This window comes from Somniosus microcephalus, chromosome 4 (genome assembly GCF_052327205.1).
Source record: "Somniosus microcephalus isolate GS21.2 chromosome 4, FLI_Smic_1.0, whole genome shotgun sequence".
Taxonomy (NCBI): domain Eukaryota; kingdom Metazoa; phylum Chordata; class Chondrichthyes; order Squaliformes; family Somniosidae; genus Somniosus; species Somniosus microcephalus.
The window spans coordinates 249,991,848-250,012,907 of NC_140990.1; the positions used below are offsets into that span (position 1 = coordinate 249,991,848).

The 21,060-nt window shown below is 45.2% G+C and overlaps 1 protein-coding gene across 2 annotated transcripts in view; it reads right to left on the reverse strand.

The window, feature by feature from the left end:
• rapgef4a (Rap guanine nucleotide exchange factor 4a) overlaps positions 1 to 21,060 on the reverse strand; it is a 389,151-nt gene that overhangs the window by 340,264 nt on the left and 27,827 nt on the right. Inside the window, exon 2 of one of the 2 annotated variants that reach the window (XM_085986188.1) lies at positions 9,656 to 9,798. In XM_085986188.1, the coding sequence (XP_085842314.1) occupies positions 9,656 to 9,798 (143 nt within the window). Of the gene's footprint in view, positions 1 to 9,655; positions 9,813 to 21,060 lie in introns of those variants that run through there. The other variant, XM_085986187.1, reaches the window with a different exon arrangement.

A 21,060-nucleotide genomic window follows, 5' to 3' on the forward strand; every position in this document is an offset into this window, starting at 1 on the left:
GCAGCGGAATTGCGCCCTCTGAAGTAATGCGGTGGCCCAAGAAGTCAATCTGTTGTAGGCCGAACTGACACTTGGCCGGGTTGATTATGAGGCCATGTTGTCTGAGGCGCCGAAAGAGGGTGCAGAGATGGCAGACGTGTTCCTCTTTGGTAGAGCTGGCTATCAGGATGTCGTCAAGGTAGACAAATAAAAAGGGAAGATCCCGCAGGACCGAGTCCATTAGTCGTTGAAAAGCCTGTGCGGCGTTCTTGAGCCCAGTGGCATCCGTAGAAACTCGAACAGTCCAAAGGGAGTGATGACGGCCATTTTCTGGACGTCCTGCGGGTGTACGGGAACTTGGTGGTAGCCACGGACGAGGTTGACCTTGGAGAAGATTGAGTTTCCCGCCAAATGGGTGGAGAAATCCTGTATATGCGGGATCGGGTACCGATCGGGAGTAGTGGCGTCATTAAGGCGTCGGTAGTCCCCGCATGGCTGTCATCCACCGCCGGGCTTCGGGACGATGTGGAGAGGCGAGGACCAGGGACTATTCGACCGGCGAATAATCCCCAGCCGTTCCATCGTGGCAAACTCTGCCTTCGCAGCCGCGAGCTTGCCGGGTTCCAGGCGCCGAGCTCACGCGTAAACCGGAGAGCCAGTCGTAGTAATGTGGTGTTCGACACCATGCTTAGTGGCCGAGGAGGAGAAAGTGGGCTTCGTCAGCTGCGGGAATTCACCTAATAGGCGAGTGAACTCGTCCGGCGAGGACAACGCGCAGGAGACAGTGTGCGACATTGCGGAACTGCGGAAGCAAGGGATGGAGTGGAAGGTGGCCGCGTTGACCAATCGACGATTTCTTACATCCACCAAGAAGCTGTTGGCGCATAAGAAATCCGCGCCGAGGATGGCTTGCGAAACCTTGGCTGTAATAAATTTCCACTGAAACCGTTGCCCGCCGAAGCACACCTGGACCCGCCGTTTGCCAAAGGAACGAATGGCCCCGCCATTAACTGCCACGAGGGAGAGGCCGTGCATCCCAGACTGAATATCGAGTGCTGAGGCAGGAAGGATGCTACACTGCGCCCCGGTGTCGCATAAAAAGCGCTGGCCTGAGAGGGAATCTGTAATGTAGAGGAGCTTCCTGGAATTTCCAATCGCCATCGCGGCCACGGAACGTCCCTCAGACTCGGTCCTCCTTTTCTGGAGTTGCTGCTGGTGTTGATGTCGGTTTTTTTTTAGGCGCGAAACTGCGGGGAGGGCGGCAGCCTCTGGCTTTCGCGCCGAAACGGGCGTGGTAAAAACACAAGCCGGGGGATGGAGGCATCGGGTCGGCGTTCGCGGGGGAGGTGTGCCTCGTGGCGGCGCAGGATTGCTGCGTGACCGCATAAATCGTATCTGCTTCTGCAACAAGTGCTGCGCAATCTGTGGCTTCCGATCTGGCGAGGGCAGCCTGAACCTGCTTGGGTAGTTGACTCAGGAATAACTCCCGAAAGAGGAAACATTGTAGTTCTGAGCCAAGGAGCGTGAGCATCTGGCTCATTAACTCAGATGGCTTGGAATCGCCAAGCCCGGGCAAAGCGAGTAACCGGCGGGCACGCTCCGCCTTCGTGAGCCCGAAGACCTGTATTAACCGTGCTTTAATAATATTATACTTGCTGTCAACCGGGGGGTTTTCGAGCAGGCTGATGATCCGTGAGGCCGTGGAACTGTCGAGTGCGGAGACCACGTAAAGGTAACGGGTCTGATCCGCAACGATGTTTCGGAGATTGAATTGTGCTTCTGCTTGGACGAACCAGGAGGCCGCCTGTTCTTCCCAAAACTGTGGGAGCTTCAAAGCCACGGAGTTCGCATCCATGTTTCGTCGCGCTTCGCTTCTTCCGCGAAAATTGTTCACGAAAATTCGGGGTCACCACTGTAGGAATGGCTAGATTCTTAACTAAAGGACTGAGGTCGAGTCAGTCTATCAAACAAACGATGTTTAATACTAATCAACAGAGTTTAAAACAAAAACACAGGAGAACTACATTACAGGTCTGTACTCTTTGCTGGCTCCACCAGGATTGACTAGGGCGGGTCCCCAGCCTGACGTCATGACGTCATCACGTTTTCCCGCCGCTGGAGGATCACGTGATCAATGTGATGATGTCATCGCGTTTGGTCTCATTCTTAAAGGGACCGCGCTATGTACATGCAATGATATGAACAAAGATACAGATTCATTCTGTAGCTAATAATTTGTTAAAGATAATTATGTACGTTAGATCAGAGTCCCCCTGGTGGCGCCGCCACATAACACCAATTATTGTAAGTTAATAATGAGTGAATAGCAGGATAGGTGTGTGAAATGTACAAATACTCATATACTGTATGCCAAAATTATTTTCTGAACTAAATCTATCTAATTTGCATTTCATAGTGTCAAAACAGCTTTGCATCCTGAAAATTACTGCCTTTTTGACACTAGCAGGAGTGTGGATGGCAAGACTGGCACAAAAATACTGCCAAGACAGATTAAAATAAAGTTAAAAAAATTTCTAGGAACAATTCACTACCTGCTGGAGTGAGACTCCACAGCTTCATTTGTTCACCTTCTGGGCCTCCAAGGTTGAGTTTCAAGTCAGGACCATAAATCACATCATTAACAGGGTTCTTACGACATGAATTAAAAGCCCTAAATTGAAACGGTGAGATCAATTTGCATTTTACGGTACAAATCCAGCAATTTCATAACATGCAATTAGGATTAGGGTTAGGGTTAGGGTTATTCAATGGGTAGGCTCATGGCGAGGTTGCAATTTTTTCGGTTTTGGCGAGGCAAACGGTGGAGCGGCACAAATCGTCCAGATATTTGTGGAGAATCGGAACTCATGGTATATTAGCCACAAATTGCGGGATTTTTTACAAACTAATAATGGCGAGTGCCGTGAAATCGCAATTATTTTTCTACCAATTTCTAAGCCATAAATTTTCTCTGTCATTTTGGCCAAAAGAAATAACTTCAGTACACAATGGCGATCAAACCTGATATTTTCTTAATGGCTAGTACATCAGGCAACTAGGGAAAAACAGAAACAGTTCTTTTCACCTGGCTTATCTTTTTAAAGTGAAAACTGCATTTAAGTTCCAAATGAAAAGAAACTAAGGGGGGAAAATTGGGTGGTGCCCCACTGTGCCTCTCATCACATTCCCATCTCTCTGCCTTCCCAACCCTGCTCCTGCACATCATTATTCACACCAACATAGTTTGCACGTCCCCCATCCCTCTCTCTATCTACATTATCACTTCCCCATCTCACTAGCCACCCCTCACACTCACCCTCATCCTAATGCAATCATACTAACTACCAACACACAAGGAGACCACTTGGCATTGCCACCCCACTCCATCATAGTCACCCTCTAAAGATGTAACCCATTCTTCCTTACACTCATTCCATCATTACAACAGTGACTACATTCCAAAATGGGATTGGGAAAATAGATTAAAGGGTAAGACGGTACATGATCAGTGGTGTACATTTAAGGAGTTATTTTACAACTTCCAAAAAATATATATTCCACTGAGAAGAAAGGGGTGTAAAAGAAAAGACAGCCATCCGTGGCTAAGTAAAGAAATTAAGGATAGTATTCGACTAAAAACAAGGGCATATAAGGTAGCCAAATCTAGTGGGAGGATAGAGGATTGGGAAAACTTTAAAAGACAGCAAAAAATAACAAAAAGATTGATTAAGAAAGGGAAGATAGATTATGAAAGTAAATTAGCAAAAAATATAAAAACAGATAGTAAGAGTTTTTATAGTTATATAAAAAGAAAAAGGGTGGCTAAAGTAAATGTTGGTCCCTTACAGGATGAGACCGGGAAATTAATGGTGGGAAATATGGAGATGGCAAAAACACTGAATGAATATTTTGTATCAGTCTTTACAGTAGAAGACACTAAGAATATCCCAACACTGGACAAACAGGGGGCTATAGGGGAGGAGGAGCTAAACACGATCAAAATCACTAAGGAAGTGGTACTCGGTAAAATAATGGGACTTAAGGCGGATAAATCACCTGGACCTGATGGCTTACATCCTAGGGTCTTGAGGGAAGTGGCGGTAGGGATTGTGGATGCATTGGTAATAATTTTCCAAAACTCCCTGGACTCAGCAAAGGTCCCGGCAGACTGGAAAACTGCTAATGTAACGCCCTTATTTAAAAAGGGCAGTAGACAGAAGGCTGGAAACTATAGCCTAACATCTGTGGTAGGTAAAATAGACCGGTTAGCCTAACATCTGTGGTAGGTAAAATATTGGAGTCCATTATTAAGGAGACAGTAACAGGACATTTGGATAATCATAATTTAATAGGACAAAGTCAGCATGGTTTTATGAAGGGGAAGTCATGTTTGACAAATTTGCTGGAGTTCTTTGAGGAAGTAACATATAGGGTGGATAAAGGGGAACCAGTGGACGTAGTGTATTTAGACTTCCAAAAGGCATTTGACAAGGTGCCACACAGAAGATTATTGCTTAAGATAAAAAATCACAGGATTGGGGGTAATATTCTGGCATGGATAGAGGATTGGCTATCTAACAGAAGGCAGAGAGTTGGGATAAATGGTTCATTCTCAGACTGGCAATCAGTAACTAGTGGTGTTCCGCAGGGGTCAGTGCTGGGTCCCCAACTCTTTACAATCTATATTAACGATTTGGAGGAGGGGACCGAGTGTAACATATCAAAGTTTGCAGATGATACTAAGATGGGAGGGAAAGTAGTGAGTGAGGAGGACATAATAAACCTGCAAGGGGACATAGACAGGCTAAGTAAGTGGGCAGAGATTTGGCAGATGGAATACAATACTGGAAAGTGTGAGGTTATGCACTTTGGCAGGAAAAATCGTAGAGCAAGTTATTATCTTAATGGCAAGAAACTTGAAAGTACTGAAGTACAAAGGGATCTGGGGGTCCTGGTGCACGAAACTCAAAAGGTTAGTATGCAGGTGCAGCAAGTGATTAAGAAGGCCAATGGAATGTTGGCTTTCATTGCTAGGGGGATAGAATATAAAAATAGGGAGGTATTGCTTCAGTTGTACAAGGTATTGGTGAGACCGCACCTGGAATACTGCGTACAGTTGTGGTGTCCATACTTAAGAAAAGACATACTTGCTCTCGAGTCAGTACAAAGAAGGTTCACTCGGTTAATCCCGGGGATGAGGGGATGGACATATGAGGAGAGGTTGAGTAGATTGGGACTCTACTCATTGGAGTTCAGAAGAATGAGAGGCAATCTTATTGAAACATATAAGATTGTGAAGGGGTTGGATCGGGTGGATGCGGGGAGGATGTTCCCGATGATGGGTGAAACTAGAACTAGGGGGCATAGTCTTAGAATAAGGGGCTGCTCTTTCAAGACTGAGATGAGGAGGAACTACTTCACTCAGAGGGTGGTAGGTCCATGGAATATGCTGCCCCAAAAAGCTGTAGAAGCTACATCATTACATAAATTTAAAACAGAAATAGACAGTTTCCTAGAAGTAAAGGGAATTAAGGGTTATGGGGAGTGGGCAGGAATTTGGACATGAGTCTAGGTTCGGATCGGTCATGGCCCTGTGGGTAGCGGAGCGGGCCCAGGGGCCGTGTAGCCTGATCCTGCTCCTATTTCGTGTGTCTAATTCTGTTAGATTCAGGAGATGGTTCTGTGATAGTGGATTGGCAGTTAGGATCAGGTCAGCCATGATCTTATTGAATGGCGGAGCAGGCTCGAGGGGCCGATTGGCCTACTCCTGCTCCTATTTCTTATGTTCTTAAAAGTACTTCATTGGCTGTAAAGAGCTTTGAGACGTCCGGTGGTCGTGAAAGGTGCTATATAAATGCAAGTCTTTCTTTTCTTTTCTCTCACTCAACCTTCTCTTCTTTCCCTCCTTGCAGGAAAAGAGAGCCCACAATAAGAGGGAGGGGAGAGGGCCGGAAATGGCACTCCATCATTGGTCACCCTAACATCAGCAGACGAGGCTGCCTTGGAAGTGTCTAGAGTTGCCGAGCAGCTGGAGGTGGGAGACGGAGAGAGGTGGACATCCAGCAACTTGGGACAGAATTACATATCATACAGCTATATGGCATACAGCAGTCATTCATATGGGGACTGATGTCATGATGTCAGCAGCCAGTGAATTTTCATCATGTGCATAATGGTATCGTTCCCCATTCTTGATATGACATATCTAACTCATCTCTTTAATCTCCCACAGGTCCATCAAGAGTCCCCCCCCCCCCCCCCCCACTGTCCAGGAGGAAGAGGAAGACGACTCCTCAGAGAAGCCGGAAGCCTCTGCGGGAACAGCGTCACCAGACATAAGCGCACCCAGCACCAGCGCAGAGACGCACACCTCGGTGGGTCCCACGCGAGATAGAGTAGTGTTGTCACCTGGTGTCTCACAACTCACAAGTGAGCAAGAGCAGATGGTGGAGACAGGGACAGGAGTGGAGATTCCTCACTGGAGGGCGCGAGACGCTCCCAGCTCTGCTCAGCTGCATGCAGATGCTGAGCCTCAGGAAGAGGGCGTTCCTGGAGGTGCATCAAGAAGTGCAGGAGGCTCTGACAGGTTTTGCGAGTGCGATGCCTGCAAATGTCGAAAATGGAAGAGTCCATCTCCAACATGAGCACCAGCGTGTCACAGGTGAATCCGACTGTAGGCTCTTCCATGGATAGGATGGTCACTGCATGGAGCAACTAATGCACCACTCAGAGGAGCACATGGTCTCTATGGAGAATAGATGGCTATCTATGCAGACTAGATGGCAGAGGCTCATAGACATCCTCTCTAGGAGGGATGTCAATGTAGAAGTGGGTCCTCATGGCCCCACTGATGTGCAGCAAGGTGCTCTCCAGCTCCTTGTTAGCAGGGAAGTGCGGGTGGCCCATGAGAGGGATGATGGTAAGAGGGGACATGGAAGTGGGGCTCCTCTCAACATACTTACACTTCTCCCCCATTGCCACCCCACCCCCTCCCCCCAGATGTCTCCTCGGATCGCGATGGCCGAGTCTGCCCCTGCACAGTCGCAGGAGGAGCAGACTTTGGCGGGGCCATCACAGGCGCCAAAACCCAGAGGTTGTCCACCAAAACGTGTCTCTGCAGTCGCAACAGGGAAGTGAGCAGGCTGCCTCTACCTCTGCTGAAGCCACGGGGTAGCACCCCGTAGAAGCACGTGTAAGAGAAAGATGAAACACAAGTAGATTCCACAAGGGTAGCCACTTGGGTGTTTTATTGAATGTTTCTGTAAAGTTTCCATTACTGTGATGTCACAGCTAAAAAAAATTGTTTTCACCAAATTTGTGTGCACCTTTGGAAGTGGCTTAGTGAGTTTGGAGTGAATGGTGAGACATAACGTTACCTCCAGCAATGGTGGTCAGTGTGAAAGGAATGGCTTGGTCATTGTAGGGATGCTTTATGGTGTTGTTATGGGGTGGTGCCAACCTGGTGCAGCATTTTGGCAGCCATAAGGGTGTAATGTGTAAAGTTAAGTAAATCTGGCCATGATGAGGTCATCCCTGGCCTCCCGGGCAACAATGTGCTCGGGTGCTGATGGGATCTGTACCGCAGGTTCCTCCTGCTCCTCCTCCTCCTCGTCTTCCAGCTGATGCTCCTCCTCCTCCTCCTCTGAAGAGGCTGTGTACTCAGAGCCTTGCTCCTCATGCAGCGCTAATCCTCGCTATGTTGTGCAGGGAGAAGCAGATCACGATGATTCTGGATTCTGGTGCATACTGAAGGGCTCCTCCAGATCTGTCAAGGCATCTGAAGCACATTTTCAGCATGCCTATTGTCTGCTCTATGACACATCTGGTGGGAATGTGGCTTTCATTATAGCTCTCCTCGGCCTCAGTACTTGTCCTCCTCAAGGGTGTCATGAGCCACGTCGTCAGTGGATAGCCCTTGTCTCCAAGCAGCCAGCCGGAAAATCTGTTTGGAGGAACAAAGAGCTGAGGGAGGGTGGACTGGTGCAAGACGAAAGAGTCATGACAGCTGTCAGGGAATTTGGCGCACACATGCATGATGATCTTCCTATGGTTGCAGACAAGCTGCACATTGAGGGAGTGGAAACCCTTGCAGTTGACAAAGACTCCTGGGTGATGATGGGGTGCCCTGATGGCCACATGTGCGTAGTCGATGATGCCTTGCACCTGTTGGAAGCCAGCCAGAGTGGCAAAGCCAAGCGCCCGCTCAGTAACACTGGTCTCATCAGTGGCAAAAGTTGATATAATTGGCTGACTTGTCAAAGAGGGCATCGGTGACCTGTGTGATGCATCTGTGGGTGGCCGACTGCGAGATGCCGCTAATGTCTGCTGCAGATCCCTGGAAGGAGTCTGAGGTGAAGATGTTGAGGGCGCTGGTGACTTTGACAGCCACTGGTAAGGCGTGTCCACCCACTCCACTGGGCTGTAGGTCTTGCTCCAGCAGTCTGCAAATGTCTGCGGCGACCTGGCGCAATAGCCTGAGCCTTCTTTGGCACTGCTGCTCAGTCATGTTGAGGAAGCTCATCCTCTGCCTGTATACCCTGTATTGGGGGTATCACCTCCGGTGGGGTGCAGCCCTGTGCTGATGCCCTCTGTCCTGTGCAGCATCAGGTCATTGAGGAGAAGGTTGTTGGTGTTGGTGTTGTTGTTGGTGCTGCTGGTGTGCCTGGTGCTGCTGGTTTTGGGGCTCATTGTGGTCTGATTCTGAGGACCAAGGTGAGACAGTATAAATGGCACCCATGCTGATGGAATAGATGACAGGTCAAGTAGAGATGACAGAGGCAATCTGTCAATGGTATGATAGGTTCTACCAATGAAGTGACAGTGGATGCCGACTTTGCTGGAAACACTTGCAACCCCTGGAAAGCTAAATCTGTGCTGACAATGCAATCAGCAACAGCATCTGCCTTAGGAAAATGATCAGCTGTGAGGTTGGAGTTTTTATTGTACTTTTCATGCTGTGCACTAAAGAGCTGGATCAATGGCCACTGAACTTCCGCCTCAGGTTCACAGACGTGGTTCCCGAGCTGCATGATTCCCATGCTCATCCAGGGGAGTTTGAAAGGTAGGGCGAAAAAGGTGCTTAAGGGTCTGACAAGTACCTCATAATGAGTTAAATTAACTCGCCCGGCTTCTGTCGTTTGGGTTGGGGTGGGATGACAGCGGGTTCCTGACCCGCTGCAAGATATTTCAAAATTTCCACCCGACCCGCCTCCAATCGCGCTCGCACGAACCCCAGAAAATTCCGGCCATAATTTCCTGATATGTGCTCAGGCTGGATGAAGCTCCTTGGCAGGAGTGTGTAATTCTAAAATTCACCCTTAAAACATTTTGGAGAGCAAGATAAAATGTAAAAGCATTATAAATTAAAAAGAGCAAAAATATTCCTGTGAAATTTTAAAAGAATAATGTGATAATGTAAGAGTTCTAAATGAAAAATCATAAACATATAAAAAACCAAATCCACACAGACATTAGCTGCCATCAAATGTCTTTCTCTTGCCTTTGGATGGAATATACTGTAATTTAGCTGATCCTTGAAACTGCTTCAGTATATATTTTAAATGAAAAACAAGAGCTCACAGAACCTCAAATTGTATTTATGGTAATTTAAAAATTAACGTCAAAGTCAGTTTTTAAACAAAATATAGTCATAATAACAATCAGTGTCTTAACTTACATGTCACACCTTTCTCCAGATTTTCATAGTACCCACACAAGCAGATCTGGTACAAGAGGTTGGGATGAAATTTCTCAAATGCCTTCACTTCTTTTAGCCAGGTAAATATAATATCAACATCTTCACTAGATCGCTCCGCAGGTCTGGGAAAAAGAAATCATTTGTATTGTTTGACAGTCTTTACCTGAATAGCTGATCAGTGAACATACTTCTTGATCAAATAGAAATATAAAATGAATTCCTATCAATAATTATTTTTCAACAAGCCTGATTAAGATTTTAGTAAATTATGATTGGTAACGATTTATTGTGCATAAAGCACAAATTGCTACCTGTGCATATTATAAAAACTTTTATTGTTTTCTTCTCTCGTCACAGTGCTAGTATTAAATCCAAAATTAATAAGTATGAAATTTACTATCAGCTATCCAGTTTCAAAATAATTTTATATGTCATTTGGAAACTTAGTAACAAGCCAGAGTTTCACCGGGAATTCATAGGAGCTAATATTTAAGAGTTCTATTTTTCCCATTAGTGTCTCTGCAGAGGGTTTCCAGGAACGCCTTTTAGTTATCTAGCAGAATTATGCAGGAGATGCAGAAAAATTCATGCACAGCAATTCTGGAAACCTCTAATCACATCTTTGTTCCATACAGCCTGGCCTCTCAAATTAGCAAATGCTGACACAGCCTCAAAACAACAGACAAATCAAAAACATACCTGAATATAAGTCTATGACATATGAAAACATGTAGTTAAGCTTAAAGTGCAATGGGACACAGCTTCGTAACTTAAGCTGTTGGGTATAGCCATTGGCCCAGAAATTCCGGAGCGCCCAGTTTTGAAGCCGCAGGATATGATCCTCGAGGGAAGCAATCAGTAGCCAGGTGATTGGCGGGGAGGGGTAGTGCCGGCGGTCAGCGGAGGGGGCGGTGGGGGAAGTGGCAGCTGGCAGAGGCCTGCATTTTTTATTGTGCAGTACTCCACCCGGCTCAACATTCAGCTAAGTACGGGGGCCTTCCTGCCGGTTAGCACCATGCTACGCTGTGCGAGTTCAGAACGTGGCAAGTGGAGTTCTTGGCCGTTCAAAAATTGGAACCGTGTCCTGCAAGAAGCGCAGGACCCTAATTTACATAAATGATTCTGTAGTTAAAATGTTCCCGACATGCGCTCCTCCCGCGAGCGCATCTACCTCTTCCAATATGGCGGGTGATCTGACCGTAAATGTGCACGCGCATCCTGCCTGCCATATTGAAGGCCATTTCGCACCCATAAAATGGGCGCTGCACGGTCGAATTTCCAGGCCAATATTCCTTCACTTGTATCAGGAGAAAAACATAAACAGATGAAAGCCTGAACAGGGAGACAAGTATCAAAGGTACAAGATTTATTTTCAAAACAGGGCCTAGGGGCTTCTCTCTGCACCCCATGCCCAGAAAATGTTGAATTCAGACACTTTATTGCATTTCCAGTATTTTGGGATCTACAATGTCAATGGCCATTGCATTTTTTATTTCTACTCAATTTTATTTAAAATTTCTCTATTGGCCATTTGAGAATTTTTTATATATATATTTTAAACATTATTTTCCCAGTAGCAACAGATAATCCATTAGTGGTGAAGAAAATGTAATTCATTTTATTTCTTAAATATTGCCTAATAGCAAATAGAATATTTGAACTCATTCCAATCAGCACTGCAGGCAGCATATTTAGAATTATAAATATTCTGTCTGCACCAACTGGTGGTATATTTTTAAGGGGGTCCAGCAGACATGCTTTCCTGAAAAAAAATGTACAGTAAAAACAGTGCATGCTGGTTAACCTTAAACACTTGGTACATTTTAATTTTTTTAACAAAAGCTAAAACAAAGTAATATTTTGGTTTTCAACAAACTAATCACACCCAACTTCCCTAAAAGCTATTTCAACAGTCACTTTTACCCTTCCAAACTACCTCTCCCAGTTCATACTCACCAATGACCCCATTCATGGAAACACAGGTCCTCATCCAACCGCCAACCCAGATCCTTCTCTACTTCTAACCCTCCCAGTTTATGCTGGCACACTTCTTCCTCTCAATTCATCACTCTTCTCCCATGTTCAAGGTGCCACACATCTTCCATCCCTAGTTCATGCTGCACTTTCCTTCTTTTCCAACCCCTCACTTACTTCCGGCATGCTCATTTATCCCTTTCACAGTTAATGCTGGCATTTTCCTCCCCCGAAGTACCACTCCCAGCTTCTGCCTCCCAAAGTGCTGCTCCCAACTTCTCCCCTCTCTTTCCTCACAAAAATGCTGCTCTTGACTTTTTATTTATTTATTCATTCACTGGATGTGGGCATCACTGGCAAAGCCAGCATTTATTGCCCATCTCTTCTCTCTCTGCCCCAGAGCACTGCTCCCCTCTTTCTCCTTGCAAAGCACCACTCCCAAGCTCCTACTTCCTATCACTCCTGCTGTAAGTGATTGATGCTGACACACTAATTCCCAATCTCACTAGAAATGCTATCCACAGTGTGCAGCAGCAGCAGCAGGAGATAGAAACCGTGCTTTGAGGGGGGGCTTGCTTTGTGTTGATTTTAGTCTGTGAATGTTGACGGTGCCTCAGAACACTGACTGCAACTACATAAAGTGCAACTAGTTCAAAACTCCATCATTACACACTGCCCGAGTTGCCCATGACCACAAATCCTTAGAAACCTTCACTGGCTCCCTGTCCCCCGACACGGCAAATTTAAAATTCTCATCCTCACTTACAAGTTCCTCCATGGCCACATCCCATCCTACCTTTGAAACATCCGCTAGTTCTATGCTTCCCCGAGTTCTCTTTAGTCCTCCAACTCTGCCTCGTGTACATCCTCTTCCCACCCCCACTCCCCCCACCCCCTGCCCCACCCCAACACCACTGTTTCTCCATTGGTGGCGTAGCCTTCAGCAGTCTTTTTGTCTACTCTCACTCCCTAAACCCTCCAACCTTACTACTTTACTTCTTGACTTTCAAAGCTTCCACAAAATCTATAATTTTGACCTTGCTTTCTGTCATCTTTCTTTGCTCTTTCATACCAGCTAGGACAGCACCAGTTACTTCAAGGGTCAGAAGAATAACAACAGCAGTTGGAAAGGCAGCAAATAATTTGTGATAACATCTCAGTTGGCTTACAGTTTATAGAGTAATTTATTGCAGAGTATGCTCCAAAAATAGATATGAGACAGACCATAAGTGCCCAGGAGTTGGAAGACAGATAGTGTAAGAATTAGGATTGGAGGTGAGGAAAGATCTAGAGGATTGTCTGAATAATTGAGATATGGATAGGCTGATTGATGAGTTGTTTCAAGTCATGCAGGATAGTAAAGGACTGAGCTTTAGTGCTAGCCTGTTGATAGAATAATGTTGAATGACATGCAATGGAATCGGAAATCCTTTGTGCCTTTGTTGATGACTTATATACACAGCTTTCTCACTGATACTCAATTAACTTATTATTTTAATTTCATAAGATAAAATACTCCAATGCTTTTGTGTTGCATAGAAAACATTTACTTAAATAGAACATCTGAGCTTCTCCATAAAGTGCATTAGTGATGAATAAAAATTAGTTTTAATAATGTCTGTGCTCTCTGGAGAAGTATAATACTAAACATGATCCAGAAAATAAACACCATAACCAGTTCTGACGAAAGATCATCGACCTGAAACGTTAACTCTGTATCTCTCTCCACAGATGCTGCCTGGCCTGCTGAGTATTTCCAGCATTTTCTGTTTTTATTTCAGATTTCCAGCATCCGCAGTATTTTGGTTTTGTACCATAATTGGTGCACTCTCTCTAGCTCCAAGATTGCTTATTCAATTCTGAATTCATTACTGTGAAATTCCCTGCCCCTCTTTTTTAAAATTTTACTCCATGCATTCCCCCTTTCTGCTTCATACCTCCTTTATATTTTATTTTTTCCCAAAACTCAAATTGTTGGTCTGGTTGTTATCCTGCTCTACTCGTCACTTCTTTTACTCAGTGGCCACTGGTGCCTAAGTACATTCAGGGGACCAGTAAGTATTTGACTACCAAATTCTGTTTGATAACGCTCCCGTGAAGCGCCTTGGGATGTTTAACTATATTAAAGGCGCTAGATAAATGCAAGTTGCTGTTACCAGGGGAACAAAGTGAGTGCTTCTCAGAACCAGAAAAAGATCATTTTAATATCTCAAAAAAAATCTATTACATAAAGAGAATAACATATAAATCTGTGTGTGATGCCACATTTATATAAATGGACTAACATGGGCATATTTGCCTATTTTTTTAATGCTAATTTTGGTCATTACTTTGTCATTCAGTATTCTGGATTATCCCAGTGAAGTAACTATGTAAAGTATCTTCAACAAGACCGCTATTATGCAACAACTTATATTTCAACAACTGTTTGCAAGCTTGCAAAGGCTATCCAAAAGATCCAGAATTTGAACGTGCATTTGACTGCAATTTACTAAACACATCTGTTGCAAGAGCAATGATTTCAAGATAATAGCTGGGGGTGGGGGTCAAGTTCAAAACCCAGTGAGCAGAGATAAAATCAATACTTTGCTTTTTGAGTGTCTACATTTGGTCAAGTTAATGGAAAACTAATTGCTGAAAACATGAAAGGATTACATAGATCAACCATAATGTACAGCAGTATGTACCCACTTTCTGCATATTTTCAGCTTTTTATAAACCTATGGCATTTAGCCTGTGGTTATATAGAGGTAAATACATTTTCACATTAGCAAGGACCGAAATGTAGCTCTGTCTGCATGTAATAGCATAATGTACATTTTGTTAGTGAAAACACCCACTTCTAAATAGGCATATTAGCAACAGATATTTATAAAAGATAAAATATAGTTTTGATAACAGCTAATGCAAACACTATTTTTGCTTCTGTTTTTCCATAGATCCACTACTTTGTGGGAAAGTGTACTTCTCTCACTTCCGCCTTCTTCATTTCATATTTGTGTCTTCTAGTTCTACACTGAAAGTTGAAGATAAATAGCCTTCTTTATTTTATATTGTCTGTATCGCTCAGCATTTTAAAGACCTAGATCATGGTGGGGTGGGGGGATTCTACTCTAAGTTATCGCCTGCTTTGGGTGAATTTGGAGCAGTAAAAAGAGCAGGATGACTTCTTTAAGGCCACTACCTCAAATCCACAAAAAACTGCACCTGCATTCATAGGAATGCAGGAATTGCTAGACAAAAAAAGACCAAGGCCCATCTAGTTCGCCTTCTACCATCCTGGTAGTCACATGATACAACGATAATGGAGTTGTTGACTAAATCATAGCAGTGTTTTGATTTGTTCTCCTAAAATACCAACCGGCTCCGTTTAAGATATGCCAGAAGAGCTTACCACCCCATGTAAATTAGGACAGAGCTGTGGCTAGCAGTACCAACCCACTTTCCTCTATTTCTACCCCCAATAATTAACACCAATATAAATGTGGCAGTAGAGGCAGCAGTAGGTTTCCCTGAGGCAGATACAGCTTGGAGGAAGCCATTCTGTGTGTTCCTACTGAAGGTTGGTGTTTCTTTGCCTACCTAGATCTTTAAAGTACTTTGGGGGTGAAGCCAGGACTTTAGTTTCTACTTTATTCAGCTCTGCTCAAATTACTGCTTAGCACTCTAGACATGGATTTTCCTCTGGGAATATTTTTATTTTTGTGCTATGAAGAGGAGGTTGAAGACCAGGAAGAGACCAGATTAGAAGCTTTTTGAGTTAGGCATTATAGAAGGCATCTCTTCCCTACATCTGGACTCTCAATTATCAGAAGGTCTTACTTGGACCTCACTGACCATCTGCACCTCAGAAGGCTGCACTTCCTCCTGGGGGTTAGTGTGGAAATATGTCAACTGCTGATTGAAGATCTGCAGCCCAGGAGAACAACACTGTTTGCACCAGTCCAGGTTGCCACTGCCATAAACTTCTTTGCATCATGAATTGCTCCCAGCAACATGAGGTGACCATTGCCACATTAGACAGTCAGCAGCTTATCATCGCATCAAGAAGGTCACTGATGCTTTCTTCAGGAGAGCTGCACAATTCATTTCCTTCCCAATGGAACTAGAGAAGGAGAGAACTATCCAGTTCTATAGGCTGGCTGGCTTCTCATAAGTGCAGGGAGCAACTGACAGAACCTGTGTCACTGAAAGCCCTCTATGAAAATCCCATCTTTTTATGAACAGAAAGGGTTTCCATTCCATCAATGCAGCTAATGTGTGCGCTAGTCACCTAATCCTATATGTCAATGCCAGATACCCAGGGATCTGTCATGAATGGTGCAACAATCCACCATTCCAGTCCTCATACCTTGAGGCCATGCATCAGGTTGGTTGGGATGTTTTACTAAATTAAAGGCACTATATAAATGCAAGGTGGCTATTCCCTTCACTCAATGCTGATGACTGAGGCTTCCAATGTCCCTTTAAATAGCAGGTTTTATAACTTCACAGAAATCACAGAAACCTCACAGTACAGATAGAGGCCATTTCGGCCCATCGAGCCTGCACCGACACATATCCCACCCGATCCCCGTAACCCCTACACCAACACATATCCCACCCTATCCCCGTAACCCCACGTATTTAATCCCCCTAACACTAAGGGTCAATTTTTATCATAGCCAATCAACCTAACCCGCACATCTTTAGACTGTGGGAGGAAACCGGAGCACCCGGAGGAAACCCACGCAAACACAGGGAGAATGTGCAAACTCCACACAGACAGTCACCCGAGGCCGGATTCGAACCCGGGTCCCTGGCGCTGTGAGGCAACAGTGCTAACCACTATGCCACCGTGCAACTTGCTACACACCAAGTCACCACCTCTATTTTCCACCATTCCTCCCCTGTCTGGTAAAAATTTGGGGTGCACTGAGGAACTACCTCCCATCTTTGCATGTTTTTTCTACCCCAACAGCATATCTGAGAGATTGCAGGCTAGATTCACACAACCTACATGCATTTAAATTATCTCACCCCAAAATTTACGGCAGGGTCAATGCCATGACATCATGGCGGATGCAAGTTATTAGTCTTCTGGCTTTTTTTGCTCTTCTTTAAAAGACTGTCCATATCTATTGCAATTTATAGTGGCTGGATTGAATTCACTGCAGCCTTGCAGTAATTACCATAACTGTTACCATACCACCAGTCAAAATACGGTGCTATGTGTAGTAAACATAAGTAATATCCTGCCTGCACATAGGACAATACATAATTCTACAGGCTACATTGAGCCTACAGTACTTTCAGCTTTGGCTCAGTGGTAGCACTTTCACCTATGAGTCAGAAGGTCATAGGTTCAAGCCAAACTCCACAATTTGAGCACATAATCTAGGCTGACACTTCAGTGCAATGCTAAGGTAGGGGTGCATTATCAGATGTCTGTTCAGATGAATGTAAAATATTGCATGGCACTATTCAGATGAAAGCAGGGAGATCTACCCTTGGTTTGCAGCTCTTCCTCATCTATATGTTGCCCCTTGGCAACATCTGCAGAAATGGAGTCAGCTATTATAAAACACTCAAGCTCTACCTCGCCACTAGCTTTCCTGACTCCTCCACAGCATCTGTGCTGTCAGACTATTTGTCTGACATTCAGTCTTGGATGGCCACAATTTCCTCCAGCTAAATATTGTGAAGAGTAAAGCCATTGTCTTAGACACTGCCACAAACTCCGTATCTTTGCCACTGACTCCACCTCCCTCTCCGCCACGGTTTCAATCTGAACCAGACTGTTTGCAGCCTCTGTGTCCTAATTGATCCTGAGCAGAGCTTTGAAACCCAAATCCTGCCCATCACAAAGTCCACCTACTTCCAGATTGCTTGTCTCTGTCCCTAAAAAAAAAAAGACTTTGATTTACATAGTGTCTTTCACAACCTCAGAACATCTCAAAACGCTTTATAACCAATGAAGTACCTGTACTTTAGAAGTGTAGTCATTGTTGTAATGTAGGCAATTGGCAGCAGCCAGTTTGTGCACAACAAGCTCCCATGAACAGCAATGTGATAATGACCAGGAAATCAGTTTTAGTGATGTTGGCTGATGGCTAAATATTGAGTAGGAGAACTCTAATACAAAAGCAAAATACTGCAGATGCTGGAAATCTGAAATAAAAACAGAAAATGCTGGAAATACTCAGCAGGTCAGGCAGCATCTGTGGAGAGAGAAACAGAGTTAACGTTTCAGGTCGATGACCTTTCGTCAGAACTGGAAAAAGTTAGAGATGGAACAGATTTTAAGCAAGTGTAGGGGCAGGGAAAAGGGGGAGGGGAGGAAAGAACAAAAGGGAAGGCCTGTGATAAGGTGGAAGGCAGGAGAGATTAAATGACAAAAGGTATGATTGTACAAAGCAAAAGGGGATGGTAATGGGACAAGAAAAGAAACAAAAGATGGGTCCAGAAGAGGTGTAAATGGGAAAAGCACAATCATCAATAGCTGCCATCTGAAAAAATAGAGGCAGAGTTTACAGTCTGAAATTGTTGAACCCAATGTTGAGTCCAGAAGGCTGTAAAGTGCCTGATCGAAAGATGAGGTGCTGTTCCTCAAGCTTACATTGAGCTTCGTTGGAACAGTGTAAGAGGCCGAGGACAGAGTGGGAGTGGAACGGAGAATTAAAGTGCCAGACGACCGGAAGCTCGGGGTCACGCTTGTAGAGGTTGGTGGGGTGAAAGGTGAAGACAAGGAGAACCCTATCATGGTTCTGGGAAGGGGTGAGAGCAGAAGTGCGGGAAATGGAGCGGACACGGTCAAGGGACATGTCAACCATGGTAGAGGGGAATCCTCGGTTGTGGAAAAAGGAAGACATATTGAAAACACTAGTATGGAAGGTGGCATTGTCAGAACAGATGCAAAGGAGATGGAGCAACTGGGAGAATGGAATAGAGTCCTTTTTGGAAACGGGATGGGAGGAAGTGTAGTCCAGGTACCTGTGGGAGTCAGTGGGCTTATAGTGGATGATTGTCGATAGCCTGTCCCCAGAAATGGAGACAGAGAAGTTCCGGAAATGAAGGAAAGAGTTGGAGATGGACCATGTGAAGGTGAGGGAAGGGTGGAAATTGGAAGAAAAGTGAATGAAATTTTCCAGTTCTGGGCGACAGCAGGAAACGGCACTGATACAGTCATCAATGTACTGGAAAAAAAGGTGAGGGCGGGGGGGGAACAACCTGAGTAGGACTGGAACAAAGAATGTTTCACATATCCATGAAAAGGCAGGCATAGTCTCCCTCCACATTCAACGGATCATCCTCTGCCATTTTCGCCACCTCCAGCAATATGTCTTCCTTTTTCCTCAACCAAGGATTCCCCTCTACCATGGTTGACAGGACCATGTCCGTTCCATTTCCCGCAATTCTGCTCTCACCCCTTCCTCTCCCTCCCTGGACCTCTTGTCCTCACCTTTCACCTCACCAGCCTCCACATTCAACAGATCATCCTTTGCTATTTCCACCACCTCTAGCATGATCCCACCACCAAACACATCTTCCCCTCCCCTTTCATCATTCCAAAGGGACTGCTCCATCCGCGACATCCTGGTCCACTCCTTTATCACTCCCAACACCCCCACCCCTTCCCAGATTGGGTGACCGCTTTGTGGAACACCTCCATTCAGCCTGCCTGCAAGCGTGACCCCGAGCTTCCGGTCGCCTGTCACTTTAATTCTCCGCTCCACTCCCACTCAGACCTCACCGTCCTCGGCCTCTTACACTGTCCCAATGAAGCTCAACGTAAGCTCGAGGAACAGCACCTCATCTTTCGATTAGGCACTTTACAGCCTTCTGGACTCAACATCGAGTTCAACAATTTCAGACCATAACCTCTGCCCCTATTTTTTCAGATGGCAACTGTTGATGATTCTGATATTCCCATTTACACCTCTTCTAGACCCATCTTTTGTTTTTTTACTTGTCGCATTACCATCTCCTTTTGCTTTGTACAATCATACCTTTTGTCATTTAATCACTCCTGCCTTATACCCTTTTGCTCTTTCCTCCCCTCCTCCCTTTCCCTGCCTCTGCACCTGCTTAAAATCTGTTACATCTCTAACTTTTTCTAGCTCTGACGACAGGTCATTGATTTGAAACATTAACTGTGTTTCTCTCTCCACAGATGCTGCCTGACCTGCTGAGTATGTCCAGCATTTTCTATTTTTATTACTGGGGAGAACTCCCTTGATCTTCTTTGAAATAGTGTCTTGGGATCGTTTACATCCATCTGAGAGGGCAGATGGTGCCTCGGTTTAACGTCTCATCTGAAAGATGGAACCTCTGACAGTGCAGCACTCCCTCAATACTGCACTGGAGTGTCAACTTAGATTTTGAGCTCAAGTCTCTGGAGTGGGACGTGAAGCCACAACCTTCTGATTCAGAGGCGAGAGTATCATGGCTGACACCTACCTCAGCCTATCTTCCACCGAAACCCTAATTTATTATCTGTCACCTCCAGACTCAACAATTCCAAACCTCTATTGCTTGTATCCTATCCCATATCAAGTCTCACTCACTCATCACCCTTTATCCTCACTGACCTACATTGGCTCCTGGTCTCCAATGCCTCAAATTTACAATTCTCGTTCTTGTATTTAAACCCCCCATGGCCTAGCCCCTCCCTACCTCCAGCGCTACAATGCTCTTCGTTGTTCTGACTCAGCTTTTTGTGAATCCCCCTTTCTTTCACTCCACAACGGACAACCATGCCTTCAGCCACCAATGCCCCGAGCTCTGGAATACATTTCCTAAACGCCCTGCCTCACCACCTTCCTCTCCTCCTTTAAGATTGGTGTGGAGATGCCGGAGTTGGACTGGGGTGGACAAATGTAAGAAGTCACACGACACCAGGTTATAGTCCAACAGCTTTATTTGAAATCACAAGCTTTCGGAGCGCTGCTCCTTCTTCAGGTGAAGTGGAGAAATGCATAAAGACACAGCTTATATAGTCAGAAAATCATGTCAGATGTTTACAGGTAACCTTTCCAACTGCCATTTATCACACCTCGGCAGAGAGATAATCACAGCAGTCAAAGGTGTGAATGGTGTCCAAACAGGTCAGTCAGGGAAACATTACATCAAAGAACAATGAGGTGGGGTCACAAGGGGTCAAATATTGCAGATGCTGGGGTCTGTATGAAAAACAAAAAAACAGACAAAAAACATTTTTTTTGGCTGGAAATCACAGCAGGTCCGGCCGCATCTGTGTAGAGAGAACAAGCCAATGTCGACTCGAGTCTGGATGACCCTGCATCAGGTGGGGTTACATGTAGCGTGACATGAACCCAAGATCTCGGTTAAGGCCGTCCTCATGGGTGCGGAACTTGGCTATCAGTTTCTGCTCGACGATTTTGCGTTGTCGTGTGTCTCGAAGGCCACCT